This window comes from Hippopotamus amphibius, chromosome 7 (genome assembly GCF_030028045.1).
Source record: "Hippopotamus amphibius kiboko isolate mHipAmp2 chromosome 7, mHipAmp2.hap2, whole genome shotgun sequence".
NCBI classification, from domain to species: Eukaryota; Metazoa; Chordata; class Mammalia; order Artiodactyla; family Hippopotamidae; genus Hippopotamus; species Hippopotamus amphibius.
In genome coordinates, this window is record NC_080192.1 from 86,287,784 (window position 1) to 86,303,661 (window position 15,878).

General features: G+C 38.8%; 1 protein-coding gene across 7 annotated transcripts in view; it reads right to left on the reverse strand.

The window, feature by feature from the left end:
* TET3 (tet methylcytosine dioxygenase 3) overlaps positions 1 to 15,878 on the reverse strand; it is a 103,691-nt gene that overhangs the window by 19,698 nt on the left and 68,115 nt on the right. For all 7 annotated transcript variants that reach the window (XM_057740778.1, XM_057740777.1, XM_057740779.1 and 4 more), the window contains one exon: positions 5,143 to 5,233. In XM_057740778.1, the coding sequence (XP_057596761.1) occupies positions 5,143 to 5,233 (91 nt within the window). The remainder of the gene's footprint in view (positions 1 to 5,142; positions 5,234 to 15,878) is intronic.

A 15,878-nucleotide genomic window follows, 5' to 3' on the forward strand; every position in this document is an offset into this window, starting at 1 on the left:
TGCTCAAGGCCACACAACCACCTGGGGGCAATGGCAGTTAAAGCACAGCCTTGGAGGTCAGAGAGCTAGGGCCTGAGTGCCAGCACAGCACTTTCTTATTACAGGAGTGTGGCCAAATGACTGAACTTCTCTAAGCCTCAGTTTTCTCATCTGTAAAATGGGTATAAAAATGGTTCCTATCTCCTAAGCCTGGGAAAGGATCAAATGAGATAATCCACAGGGAGTGCATTAAAGTACTTTGAAGTTCTTGACATGAGGGAAAAGCTCCCCAAATATTAATTATCCTTAATACTGTAAACATCCATCTTACTGAATTGTCTTATTTTTAATAGCTTTTTAGCTTCAAGTACAATATTATATCATCTGCAAACAATGGCTATTTGCCACCTCCTCCTTTCCACTTTCCATGCCACTATTTCAGTCTCTTGTCTGTCTGTACCAGCCAGCACTTCCAAAGCACTAGCAGGTATCTTTGCTTATTTTCTGCCTTTATTGGAAATATTTCTAACTACTTATCCCTAAGCATGAAGCTCGATGACTCTGGGATAGAGATAAAGACTCCCTTACTTTGATGGGCTCTACTAAGGGTTTCCTGTTCTAAGGATTTTTAATCAAGAATTGATCAATTTTATCAAATACATTTTTAGCAACTAAGGACATACATGATTGAATGGTTTTTCTCCTTTGGTCAATTAACAAGGTATGCTATTTTAACAAACTGTCTAAATCAAACAATCCTTATATTCCTGTAATAAATCCAATTTGGGCATGGCATATTTTAATGTACTATTTAATAGAGGGTAATGTTATCATAGTTACTACTGTTTTACATATTCTTTATATAAATACACATACATTTATACATAATTCTTTATCTCATCCACTCTACTTCTAGGAATCTCTACCTCAGATATAACTGTACAAACACACCAAGATTTAGGAACAAGATATTCATTGCTGCCTCAAGATAAAATTTAGAAACTACTTAAATATCCACTATAGGACTGACTAACTAAAATATAATAAATGTCCATGCAATGGAAAAGCATATAGCCATCAAAAGGATTCTACAGAATTCCATGGACTGACATGAAAGAAAATGAGTTTGGGGGGGGGGAGTAGCTACAAACATGGGTATAGTATGCTTGATCCCATTTCGTTCAGTATTTCTCTATACACATACATGCATCTTTGTAAATGCACAGAAAAAATGGAAAGGTAAGCATCAAACTTATAACGAAAGTTTTCTTCTGGAAAGGATAATTACTAGAGAGCTTTATTCACTCTAGACTTTTTAAAAATGGCCTTTTATAGACGTGTCTTATTTTTGTAATTGGAAAAGAAAACAAATATTTTGAAAAATGCCGATCCAAGGTTTCTTTGAGTTCAGTGTTCTCTATTTCACTCTATACCTCAGAAATGAGGTGAAAAGCTGATAACTGCCACATTAAAATTCTAAGACTGTGTTAGTCTCTTATAGAACATGTTTGGAGACAGGACCCCAGGGAGTTTATATAGTGTGGTCTGGCTTAAGAGGAAAAGACCAGATAGTGCTGCTTTTGTTTGGTTCCTGGAAAACTTTCAACTCCACAAGCATTTATCAGGAAGCGGCCCACGAGCGCAGAGCCTGGGCACTCAGTGTGTTCCGGGGCTGCTGTGGGAAGAGCAACCCGAGGGGACCATACTGCTCTCACCAAAATGGACAGGATATCGTGTCCCCACAGGAGGGTGAGCTGAGGACACAGACTCAGGCTTTCTGATCAAGACCTTCCCCACCGTCCTATCCTGCAGTGAACTTCATATCTGAGAGCAAATAAAAGGGCCAAGCACTGTCTCATCAGTTAGTTTTTTTTTTTTAATACCAGAACTGTCTCTGTGTTTAAAGACCATCAATCAATTCTGGATGTAGTTCTTTTTTTCCTAAATGTCTTACTTTCTGGCCTATCATCAAGAGGCTAGGATATAGGTGAACTCCTAGACCCTAAACTAAGTCTGCAAGGATAGGCTGAAACCTTATTCTACAGGGTAACTTCATCATCTTAGCCAGTGATTCTCAAAGGTGGTGCTGGGACCAGCATCCCCTGGAAACTTGGGAGGAAAGCAGACTCTTGGGTCCCATCCCAGACCTGCTGGGTCAGAAACCTTGGGGTGGGGCCCAGCGATCTGTGCTTTCACAAGTCCTCCAGAGACCTGAAGCATGCTCCAGCTTGATAACTGCTGATCTGAAGTTGTGATTCTTCAGGGTTATTACCTCCCTCACACATTAATGAGGTCAGCTTCCCCCAAACTCAGAGGATTTGCTGGCACAGTGTTGGTGCTTCATTCCTAAAATGAACACGTAATGAACTCCTAGGCTGCAGAGAATCCCCTTTCCACTTAGAGGACACGTGGCCCTGTGCAGCAGGCTGTATGGCTTTGAACACCTGATTCCAATTATCTATGATAATAAGGACCTGGGTACCCAGGAGGTATGGATCCCTAATTAATAAATCTGATAATATTTTGGGACTTGCTTTCAACCTCCCCCTCCTTTCCAAAGTCTTTACCAGATAAACTAAAAGCACCAACATCCCCTGGATTTCAGTTTTCTTCCCTCCTTGCCTTGGCCAACTCCTGGCAGTAGAGTGGTCCTGCAGAGAAAGGGGTGGGAGGGAGGGGAAGTCTAGAGAAAAAGACAGCCTGAATCATTCACAAACTAGACCCACATCCAGGTGATTTTCAGCAATCATTCATTCCCCTCCTTGTCCTAGAAGGAGCTTAAAAAGGTGTCTATGTGATAAACATAACAGGTGATGAAATCCGAGTAAAGAGGGAAACAGACAGACATGACGCTGGTATGCAAAATGCAAACGGTGGGATCTTGTGTGTATCTTTGAGAGATGAGCCTAGAACATTTCACCACATGAGAAATCAAGGAAGCTAATGAAGATTCCTTAGGGTCATGTCAAAAGGACTCAGGAGTGAACCTGAACAGGCTCCCACGGGCCAAAGATGAGAAATTACATTCCTTCTAATGAGGATACACAAATCTGGCTGTAAGCTTACTAGCAGCCGAAATAAAGATGGAAACACAATCTGTTCCGTGATTTACAAGGTCCTTAAGATAAAAATAAACCAGTTGCTGAAGAAAAACACAAGTATTCCTGGTCTTGAGAGGAATTCCTCCCTTGGATCAGTTTCTGAAGAATTTACACTTGGCTGTTATTTTTAAAGCAATGAGGGAAAGAAAAAAAAAAAAGGACAAATCTCAACTTTATCATTATCTCTTAATCCTTGTTTCAAAACATACTCTTCTGTAACTAAAAGCTATTTAGAGAGCTGTCTAGAAATCTTGTAAAATTGTTACCAAGAAACAAACACACATAAAAACTGTCCCAGATCAAGCGTGCACATTTGACTCCCCTGTAGCCCTCAACCTGTAAACAATAGCATCAAGATTCCTCACAAAACTCGCTGGCCAAAATAATGCCCGCTCCAACCTCGAAGCTGCAACATGTGCGCGCACAGGCACATGCAGGCATGCATGAACAGCCCACACACTGTTTTAAGTGCTTCCTTCTCACCAACAGTGTACGAGGGTTCCCTTTTCTCCACATCCTTGCCAACATTTGTTATTTGTAGACTTTTTGATGATTCTCATGGACTCAGAGGTGCTCTTTCAATCAGGCTTGAATTTACAGATTGCATCTTCTATCAAATGCTTTTCTGATGGGGTACTACGAATATAAATGTTTCTGGGTGGCACAGGATAATTAAGAGTGTTTACAGCAGATCACTGTCCTCCATCCACCCTACCTTTCATTCATTCGGGGATATCACTACACGTATTCAGTTCAAAATCACGTTCCCTGCTATATTAATGACAGTATTAGTTTAGCTACCCTGGTCAGACAAAATCTGGTCGACAAATCTGCAGAAATTCTAAGCTACTCAGCCCTCTGCCTTCCACACATCTGTTGTATGAGCAAACGTTTATGTCCTACATAATTTGTGCCTTTACTATTAAAATACTAATGTTTGTTATGAAAACACAGTCAGTACATGTGGATATGATATAGACACCCTGTAGGTAATATTTACTAGTAAGCACTAAGTGCTTCCTAGACATCGGTTCAGCTTATCCTCATAACTCTCCTCCAGTGTGTGTACTTTTATTATCTCCATTTTGCAGATAAGAAAACTGAGTCACAGAGAAGTAAAGTAACTTACCAAAGAACACAGCAGTGAGCAGAAGGGCCAGGACTGGATCTCAGTCTAGCTCCAGTGTCCATATACTCTCAATCACCAAGCTACTTTACCTCTCTACACACTGGAACTCATAGTATTTAATACCTACTGTAGACATGTACATAGATTTTAAAGTTTCTATCTGTACAAAACTGCTTAAAAAAGCAAAACAGAGCTATTAAGTAAAAGCCCTATAGTCTTGAATTTGAATTGGAAGTATATATAAACTCAGGATGTATTTAATCACTAAACAACAACAAAAAAGAAAACCTACACATACATCTTGGCGCTTTCTACTGAAATGGCCTAGAAAAATGAGCACCCCGCCCGCACCCAGAGTCTGTTTTCTAAATACTTTTGCTCCCCCCAAAATATGAAAAATCAAGAACTCCTAGAATCATGTTAAAAGGACTCTGGAGACAATCTGAACAGGTGCCACTGGCCAAAGACGAGGCACACATTTCTCCTAGTGGTGGTATAAAACACTACCTAGGAAGTAGTTTTGAAAGAAAGAAACCATCTGATTCTGATTGTGCCCTTCATCTAACTACCATTTTATAGGACATAGGGCAGAAGAATCGATTAAATGATACCACAGGAAAGGTAGCAGCAAACTTCAGACCATGGGAAACTACAGGACATAAAACCATTTAACCCCATTTCTTTAATAAAAAATATTTCAAGAAAGAGCGTGAGAAAAGGAGGGCAGAGGGATACATGAAGGGCAGACCTATAGATAGAAAGAATCCCAGAGCACTGGGGGTAAAAATCCCACATTCAACTTTCCGCAGTCTGTGTACAGAGATTCCTTTCTGTAGACTGCCTAGTATGAAGCAAGGAAAACGAGAGGTGCTTACAATCCATGTTCTATTAACGACTTGCCCATTCCTCCTCGGACATCTGTGCATCACTCACCGCTCCTCCATGAGTTCCCGGATGGAGGCTACCGTGGGGCCAGATCCCAGGTGAGTATAATACGGACCTTCATCTTTCTCCACTATTTGTTCTGCAGAAATACAGAGTAGACATTATTTGGAGACATCAATTCATCACCTTTAATTTAGCAAGGCAAACCACCAATAGGAAAATTAAATCAATAGGGAAGGCACAGTACAAAACAGGAAGTTCAAATGGCTTATAAACATGTGGAAATATGTTCACTCCCATCAGAAATCAGGAAATACAAATTAAAACCACAATGAAACACCATTACACACAGACCAAATGGGCAAAAATTTTTCAATCTGATAAAACTATATGTATTGAGGCCTAGCCATGCTGGAATTTAGTTTATCATTATATGTCATCTAGACCAGAGGTCAGCAAGCCACTCCACTCCTAGGTACAGATCCAAGCAAGCTGAAAACAGGGACTCAGACACTACCTGTATGCAGTGTTCACTGCAGCATTATTCACAAGAGCCAAAAGGTGAAAACAATACAAGTGTCCATCAACAGATGAAGAAAATGTGGGATATCATACAATGGAATATTATTCAACCATAAAAAGGATTTATTCTGATACATGCTACAACATGGATGAACCTGGAAGACGTTAGGCTAAATGAAATAAGCCAGACACAAGGACAAATACTGTATGACTCCACTTGCATGAAATATCTAGAATAGGCAAATTCATAGAGGTAAAAATTAGCTTAGAGGTTACCAACAGCTGGGAGGAGTAGGGAATGGGGAGTTATTGCTTAATAGGTACAGAGTTTCTGTTTAGAGTGTTGAAACAGTTTTAGAAATAGATAGTGGTGACGGTTACACAATATTGTGAATGTAATTAATGCCACTAAACTATACACTAAATAATGGTTAAAATGGCAAATTTTGTATTACATATATTTTACCACAATTTAAAAAAGAGAAAGGAATGAAGTACTGATCCATGCTACAACGTGGATGAACCTTCAAAAACATTATGCTAAAGTCACACACAAGACAGCACATACATCGCATGACTCCACTCACATGAAGCATCCAGAATAGGTAAGTCCATAGAAACAGGGCAGAATGATGGCTGCCAGCGGCTGGGAGGAGCGGGGAATAGAGAGTTCCTACTTAATGGGTACAGGAGTTTATTTTGGAGTGACGAAAGTGTTTTGGAACTAGATAGAGGTGATTATTTCACAACATTGTAAATGTACTACTAAGTGTCACTGAATTGTTCACTTTAAAATGATTAATTTTATGTTATGTGAAGTTTGCCACAATTAAAAAAAACTATTCACACAACATGGATGATTTTAAATGAATTTTTCTAAGTGAAAGAAATGAGACTCAAAAGACGATGTAATAGTAACTCTGGAAAATATTATATTGACTGGATACTATAAAGCTATAAACAAAAGAACTTTACACAAATACTGTACTACAGGTGGTAAATTTGTTTCATGTCTAGGGAGACATACAACTAAACACAATGTGGTATCCTGCAATGGGTCCTATAACAGAAAAAGGACACTGGTGGAAAAACTGACGAAAGAGTCTATAACTAATAGTATTGTGCCAACACTAATGTCTTAGTTTTAAATGTACCATAATTAGGCAAGATGTTTATATTAGGAGATGCTGGGTGAAGGGCACAAAGGAACTCTCTGTACCAACTCTGCAACTCTTCTATAAATGTAAAATTATTTCATAATAAAAAGTTAAAAAAAATAAACAAACAAAAACAAAAAACTATGCAAGGGACCCTAATGTGCTGATCCTGTCCTAGAGGAAATCTTGGCCACATGCATCAAAAATGTACAAGGATTTTCACAGCAACATTATTTGCAGAAGTCAAAACGGGAAACAACCCCCAATCCAGCCACAGTGGAATGGATAAATAAAACACAGTGGCGTCATGTAACGGCACATGTCCAGCAATGAGAACTAACAAACTCCAACAACCTGGTTGAATGCTACACCACCACAGTTAAAAGCACAGCACAGAACAAGTACAGTAGGATTATGTTTAAATAATACTCAAAACCAGATTCAACCAAACTATACTGTTTAGAGATCCATACATAGGCGGTAAAATTACTAAACTGAAATATTAAATCCCAGATAGTCGATGCTTTTCTTACCTACAAAAAATGGCGATTTCATACAGCTCAATCTTAAAGAAAAACAAGGAAATTATTGCCACAAGTCAAGAGAGTAGTTGCCTCTGGGGGATGGAGAGCAGTGTGATTGGGAAAGGTATACAGGGGGCTTCTGGGGAACTGGAAAGGGCCTACTTTTTTTTTTTAAGAACTTTTACTGAGCTATAATTGACATACAATAAACTGCATATATTTAAAGTGTACAACTTGATACATTCTTTTCTTATTAGTAATGTGTACATGGCAATCCCAATCTCCCAATTCATCCCACCCCAACAACGCCCCCCCCCCCCCGCCCCAGTTTTCTCCCCTTGGTGTCCATATGTTTGTTCTCTACATGTGTGTCTCTATTTCTGCAGAAAGGGCCTACTTCCTGATTTAACTGGTGGTTACACAGGTGTTCATTTTATAAATTTTCATTGAATTGTACATGAATGTTTTGTGTACTTGCCTATATATGGAATTCACAGTTTTTAAAAGGTAAAAAATTAATGTCATATCTGTTCTATGCAGAACATTATGCTCAGCTTTATGGGGAAAGCAAAACAGGACAGTAACTATTTGGGGCTTTAAAAAGCTTATGGTCTAGCTGGGTAGATAAGACCCATGTCTAAGAAGATACCTTATAGCATTTCTAGTCAATGGGGAAAGATTAATTTTTCTATGCATGGTGTTAGAACAACTGGGGGAAAAGTTTGATCCACACTTAATACCTTACCCCAAAATACATTCCAAATGGTTGAAACATTTAAATACAAAAAATTAAACTATACAAGTTCTAGAAGAAAACAATGGATGAGCTTTTAAAAAGTGGGAAGGTCTTCTCTAAGTATAACATGAAATTCTGAAGCCAACACACACTCAAAACTCTGATGAATATAACTAAAGAAAAAATTATAGTAATAAGTACCAAAAGTCAAGGCAAAAGACAAACACCACACTGGGGAGAAATATCTGGAACTCACACGAGACAAATGGCTACTTTCTTTAACATATCAAGAACTCCTTCTACAGCTAAATAAGGTCAATAATACAAGAGATAAATGAAAAAGAAAAGATAAAATTGGTTCTTTGAAAGGGAATGAAAATGGGTCAAACATATGTAAAGGTACAATAAAGTACCAGTTTTACCTTTCAGGCACCATCAAAGTCTGATAACTCCTGGTGTTGGTGAGGGTACAGGAAAACAGGCAGTATGGAAAGTAATTTAGCAATATATTAAAATTACAAATGCCCAATCTGTTTGACTCAGTAGCTTCAAAGAATGTCAAATTCTTCTAAGAATTTATTTCTAGGAATTTGGATATACTTGCATATGTACAAAGTGGTATGTATATACAAGAATACTCACTGCATCATTTGTAATGGCAAAATATCAGAAACCTAAATGTCCAAAATACATTATGTATTATAAATACATTACAGCACATCCGTATATTGAAATACTAAGCAGCTATCAAAAGGAATTAGGCAGCTCCAGATTTACTGACCAAAAAATGACGTCCAAAATATTTTAAGCGGGGAAACAAGCAAATTTCTATATAGCATTTATAATATGCTGTAGTTAGTATACACACACAATCTCACCTACATCAGTATATACACACACATATGCAAGCATAAAGGTGTATATGTCATTTACCCGCACTAAGAATAAGTGTAAAGGTAAGACCAATTTCGTGAAAATGAGTTCAGTTGTACTCCTAGTTTAAAACAAACAAACGAAAGGTTGGCAATGGTATGTGCAGCTCTGCAGATGAACTGATGGAAGCTGTCTACCACTTATGGTTTCTGCTCATGGAGACTCTTCATCCGCCCATGAATTACTGTCATGGTCTCCTAACTGGTCTCAGCCCTCAGAGGTCATCCCACCCAACACCACCAGTTATACTTCCAAAACAGAAATCTGATCAGACCAGTTCCCACTGATGACTCCATGCTAGACAGAAGACAGAATCCAAATTCCAGAGCACAGTCCACAAGGCTCCCAAGTAGCCATCTCTGCACACGCCCAGCCTTGCATCTTGCAACAGCCACCGCAGCTCCTTTTACACAACCATGCAATACTCCTGTGCCCTGAAACACGTTTACTCATTGACAACAGTGCCTTCATTTCTTTCCTTCTTTGGAAAAGCTCATGTCTTAAGGTCTAGTTTATTATTTTTTTAAATCATGTTTAAAGACATAAAAGGCAGGATATGTGAATACACAAAGATACTTCCATAAGCTGATGGCTGGGTGCTTTGATCTTGGGCTACCTCCAAAGAAATTTGCCATTCTTTGTATATGAGGTAATGTTATTGTCAACTATCATTAAGACGGTTAAGGCCTAGTTTAAATGCCATCTTTTCTGTGAAACCCCACTGGACTTCTCCTTTCCCCTCTGGACTCCCAGAGCACCCTTCATACAACAAAAATACCAAGTGTGTACCACATTTTTATTGTTACCACGTCACAGCAGAATGAACACAGATTTTATAGATAGAGACCTGGGCAACTGTGATGAGTTACCTTCCCGGCCTCTCTAATCCTCATACCTTGTATAAAATACATCAAGGGCCAAGTGCAGTATTTGGTGTATAATATGAACTCAATATGTAGCTGCTGTCTAGGCTCTGGCAGACAAATTGTATAATTGTGACCAAGTTACACAACCCTTATGAATAAGCTTTGGAGCAGTGAAAGTAATGTTTATATATTTTAGAACTGTTGAGGATTACATGAGATGTAAGGTACCTAGCACAGTCCTCAACCTATCAATACTTAAATGTTTTAATCCTTTTCAACTAAATGATTAAAAAATTACTTGCTCCAAATACACACTATTTTGAACTGTAAGTCAGAGAGGATTACAAAAGGATGTATGTGAAGTAGGGGAGGGGAAGAGACCAAGGTTTGGGTAGGGAGAGAGAACGTAAGAATATAGGTGTTCAAGTAGCGGTCTGAAAGCTCTTTATAGGCGCTAGAATACTACAGCCTACACGGAAAATAGAACATAGGAATATGCCAGAACTTTTGGGCTCTTTTCCAGTTTCTGCTCTCTGGAGAAAAGTCAAAGTAATGGATTGACTGTAGGGTCTCACACTGGAACTAGAATATAACGTAGTTTTTGGTGATTACCTTCTGTCCCAAATCAAAAAAACTCAAAACTTACAGTTAAAGGCAGAGAATGGAGATTTTCAGGAAGAAAATCTTGGCAACTCCATCCCAGCAGCTAGGGGAAAAGATATGAAGTTCCAAAACCAAGGTAACGTGGAAATTATAATTGATGGTCAAGTTCCTCTGGGAAGGCCACTAACACAAAAAGGGCAGACACAGCTCCAAGTGCCAAGTAAAACCAAAGTCATTCTCTCCCTTTCACAGTTCATAAAGCATCCCAAGTAGTCGTTTAGAAGTCTTATTTCTCTCAATTACATCCCTTTCCCTGATTATATATATATATATAATACATATATATATACATATATTTCCCTTTCCTTGATTAGATGTCTGTATGGGGAAGAAGATATTCTATGGGAAGGAATTGGACTTACAGCCAAATATGCTTAGCTATAAAACTAGTATACATTCCCAAATTTAATTACCCTAATTCGTATATATATCTACATATATACGAGGATACATATCATCATATGTCCTCATTTTATATATATCTATATCTATATATCTATATCTATCTTTTGTGTGTCAATGGGCTTGTACTTAGTTACAGTGCCAGTGCCAGACAGGTGACAATACTTTGCAAGGTTGGAGTAAGTTTCTATAGAATATAGTTTATGCTCTGAATCAGTGACAAATATATGCTTCTGTTTTCCCATAGTGAAATAAGGTTTATTAATATTCTTGGTGCTGTCTAATGCTATTAATCAAATCCAGTACATGAATTTACCCTATTTATTATTTTTTAAATATATTTATTTATTTATTTATTTATTTTAGTGGCTGTGTTGGATCTGTTTTGCTGTGCGTGGGCTTTCTTTTGGTTGTGGTGAGTGGGGGCTACTCTTCGTTGTGGTGCACGGGCTCCTCATTGCTGTGGCTTCTCTTGTCGCGGAGCATGGGCTCTAGGCGCGTGGGCTTCAGTGGTTGCAGAACATGGGCTCAACAGGCTCAACAGTTGTGGCTCACGGGCTCTTAAGCGCAGCCTCAATAGTTATGGCACATGGGCTTAGTTGCTCCGTGGCATGCGGGATCTTCCTGGAGCAGGGATCGAACCCATGTCCCCTGCATTGGCTGGCAGATTCTTAACCACTGCGCCACCTAGGAAGCCCTACCCTATTTATTATTGTAACATATGCATGGTCTTCTGTCATTTTATGTTTTCCATGTTTATGTTTCCTTGTTTTCTTTCCTACCTTTTTAAACAGGTTTTGTATTTTCTTTTACCTCCCCCTGCCCCACCAATCTATAGTATGCTTTTAGTAATGCTAATGCTACTTTGGGAAAGGAAAAAGTCATCACCCTTACACTATTTCTCACACCTCTTCCTTCACTTTACCTCCTGCTTTTTGTTGTTATCCTTGTGAACATATTTCCCCCTCTATTATAAAAGAGATATTTAATATAAAATAAAGTTCAAGTATAGTATAAATAAATACATTACCCTTTGTTTCGGAAAAATAATACAGTTAAGTGTTCACTGCCAGCCCCTTCACACCACAACTTTCCTGATCTGTTACTTATTTGATTCATCTCTAGAAAATCTGAGTTCTAACATATTTAGAAATGTTTTTATGAAGGCTTTACACATGAATGGCAACTTTATTGGGAATAGAATTCTTAAGTCAAACATTTTATCTCACTATCCTGAGAAATGCAATTCATATACCCAACAAAGAACTCATATCCAGAATAAAGAACCCTTACTGATCAATTAGAAAAAGAAAGAAACACAACAGAGAAATGGGCAAATGGCTTGAACATACATTAGTCATCAGGGAGGACATACAAAAAGAGGACATATATTAGTCATCAGGGAAATGCAAATTAAAGCCACGATGAGATATGATTATATACCTGCCACAATGGCAGAAAGCCTGTTGATACCATTTGCTGGTTTAGATGTGGAATACTGCTGGTGGGAGTTTAAACTACTACAACCACTTTGGAAAATAGACAGTACCTACTAAAGCTCAACACATACAATTTCAGTTCTAGGTATCACCCAATAGAAGTATATAATGTGTACATACATGTACCAAGGGATGTATATAAGAATGTCTTATACAAGCATGATTCATAATAACCCCAAACTAGAAACAATCCAAAAGACCATCAACAATCTAATGGATAAGTGGTGGTATATTCATAAAATGGAAAACTACATAGCGATGAGAATGGATGAACTACAAGTATTGCTACACACAAAGATGAACCTCACAAACACCACATTGAACAAAAGAAGCCAGAACGGGCAAAAGCCAGAACGGGCAAAACTGATCAATGTAGTTAGAGTAGTTACCTTAGGACAGGAGTCAGCAGACTTTTTATGTTAAGGGTCAGATGGCAAACATTTAAGGCTTTGCAGGGAATGCAGTCTCTGTGGCAACTCTTCATCTTTGCTAATATAGTGCAAAAGCAGCCACAGACAGTACATAAACAAATGAGCGCAACTGTTTCACTAAAACTTCATGGACTTTGAAATCTAAACATCATATAATTTTCATGAGTTGTGAAACACTATCCTTCTTTTGATTTTTAAAAACAATTTAAAAACATAAAAAAATGTTTTTAGCTCACAGATTTTAGCCAGATTTGGTCTGCAGGCCATAGTTTGCTTTAGGGAGTCAGGTGTAAGTGACTGGGTGGGGGCATATGGAGGTTTCTGATGTGATGGTAAAGTTCTGTTTCTTGATCTAGATGTGGTTACAAAAGTACATGCTTTTTGTAAAACTGTATAGGCATACCTCATTTTATTGTGCTTTGCAGATACTGTGTTTTTCACAAATTGAAGGTTTCTGGCAAACCTGCAATGAGCAGGTCTATTGGTGCAAAACCTGCAATGAGCAAGTCTATTGGTACAATTTTTCCAACAGCATTTGCTTCCCTTTGCATCTGTGTCATGTTTTGGTAATTCTCATAATATTTCAAACTTTTTCATTGTTATTATATCTGTTATGGTAATCTGTGATCTTTGATGTTACTCTTGCAAAAAGATTGCAACTCACTGAAGGCTCAGAGGATGGCTAGCATTTTTTAGCAATAAAGTATTGCACTCAGGGTATGTATATTTTTTTAGTTATAATGCTATTACACCCCCAACACACCACAGTATAGTGCAAACATAACTTTTACATACACTGGGAAACCAAAAGTCCCATGGGACTCGCTTTAATGTGATACGCACTTTATTGCAGTGGTCTGGAACTGAACCCGCAATATCTCTGAGGTATGCCTACAATTTATATACCTTCCTATATGCTTTTTTTTAATTAATTATTTTTGGCTGCTTTGGGTCTTCATTGCTGCACGGGGGCTTTCTCTAGTTGCGGCGAGTGGGGGCTACTCTTCGTTGCCGTGAGCGGGCTTCTCACTGCAGTGGCTTCTCTTGTTGCAGAGCACGGGCTCTAGGCGCGCAGGCTTCAGCAGTTGTGGCACGTGGGCTCAATAGCTGTGGCTCGCGGGCTTTACAGCACAGGCTCAGCAGTTGTGGCGCACGGGCTTAGCTGCTCCAAGGCATGTGGGATCTTTTCAGACCAGGGCTCGATCCCATGTTCCCTGCACTGACAGGCAGATTCTTAACCTCTGTGCCACCAGGGAAGCCCCTTCCTATATGCTTTTCAATTAAGAGAATGTTTTTTAAAAGTATATCTTCAAAAGTAAAAAAAAAAAAAAAGTTTAAAAACCAAGTATGCGTGACCAACTTAATTTTTGGTTAATTTATTCGTTGAGAATTCTTCATCCTTGAAATTCATCTTCAAGTGCGTCCAGATCATTACCTGTCGATTTTTATTCATTTTCGTTCATTTCAAAAATATTTTCTATTTTATCTTTGACTCTTGCCTTTGTTCAATTTGTTCCATGATCTTTGCTGGGAACACCAGCAAAGGCTCCCAGTATTCCCAACAGAATGAATCTGTATGGAGGATCCCTCCTGTCTTTCTTCTGTATCCCTTATCTCCACTCTGATTATGTTCATTTCTATTTTCTTCCCCTACTTTGGAGTGAACTTTCAAGCCTGTCCCTCTTCCTCACTGATGTGCTTTTTCTGTAACTCTGATTTTGCTTTTTGAAGCTTCTAGTGCATTGTAAGTGCTTTGTGAAACAGCATGCTGCTTCTGCAGTTCAATCCATACCTCTTGTGACTTCTTTGTAACTTTAATCTAGGACCTCATTTTTCATTTCTAGTTTCACAGTGAACATTTTAGTCAACTTCCTTGAAGGTATCAATCAGTTATTCAAACTCTTCTTGTACTTCCTAATGCAAGTCTTCATCTGAATATTATGTTTAATTCCACCACTTTTCCCCATAGAATCTGAATGGGTTGCACGTCGAATTTTTGTTTGTTTGCTTGTTAATTAATCTTTCAATGAGGAAGTTTATCTCCCGGCTTTCTCCCCTTCAGCAATAGTGACACTTTGGACTAGATAATTCTTTATTGGCCAGGGGTGGGGGATGCGCTGTCCTGTGCATTGCAGAAGGTTTAACAGCATCCCTGGCCTCTGTCCACTAGATGCCAGTAGAACCACACTGGTTGCGATAACCAAAAATGTCCTCAGACATTGCCAAATGCCCCCTGGGGTGAAGAGGGGTAAAATGGCACTCAGTTGAAAGCCACCAGTCTAGACTCATTTGCCCAAAAGCAGAATGGGTAGAATCTCCCTATTCTTCTGTATTTACCTGGACACTACTCAAATTCTTCCCTTAGAAATTAAGTACAGAGAACTAGATATTGCAGAGGTTTTGGTTATTAATTCAAAAGTACAGCAGCCTGGGAGGATCTGGGGCTGGCTGTGGACAGCTGCAACTAGCAAATTTCACCTCTATGCCCTCTGTTTGTTGGGGCCAATGCCTCTCGATTTGTATGTACGTTTGTGTGTGCTCTGTCCTGATGCTAAGATTTTGGTTTGTTTCCTCATGTGGGAGTGGGCTGGTCACTCTGATAAGATATCAAGTTAAAATAAAGCCTCATGGTTTGCAGTATTTTGTTTGGTGGTTCAGCAAATATTTTTCTCTGCACAATGGCCTTTGTTTGGTGCTGTTGGCTCTCAGCTACAAAGCTGGTTCCTAAGATATGCCTTCTCATTTCTGCAGCCAATCATCCTCACCCCAGACCTTAACCCCATCAGAAATTGGAGCAGAGCAGGAAAAGGAGACTTTTCAAAGTGCATGCCTTCTAGATGGGTGGTCTCCAGCCCATCTCTCCAAGTTGTGGAGTCCTTCTGAGCCTCCACTATTGTTTTTCCCAACACTGGAAGTTGTATATACCTCATGTTATCATTTATTTCAATTCAAATTGATCTTAAGCTGACACATAGCCCTTGGAAGTCACAGCTTAAGATGGGGGCCATTTCCAAACTTCTGTTGATAAAATTTTCTCTTCTAGTTTTGTTT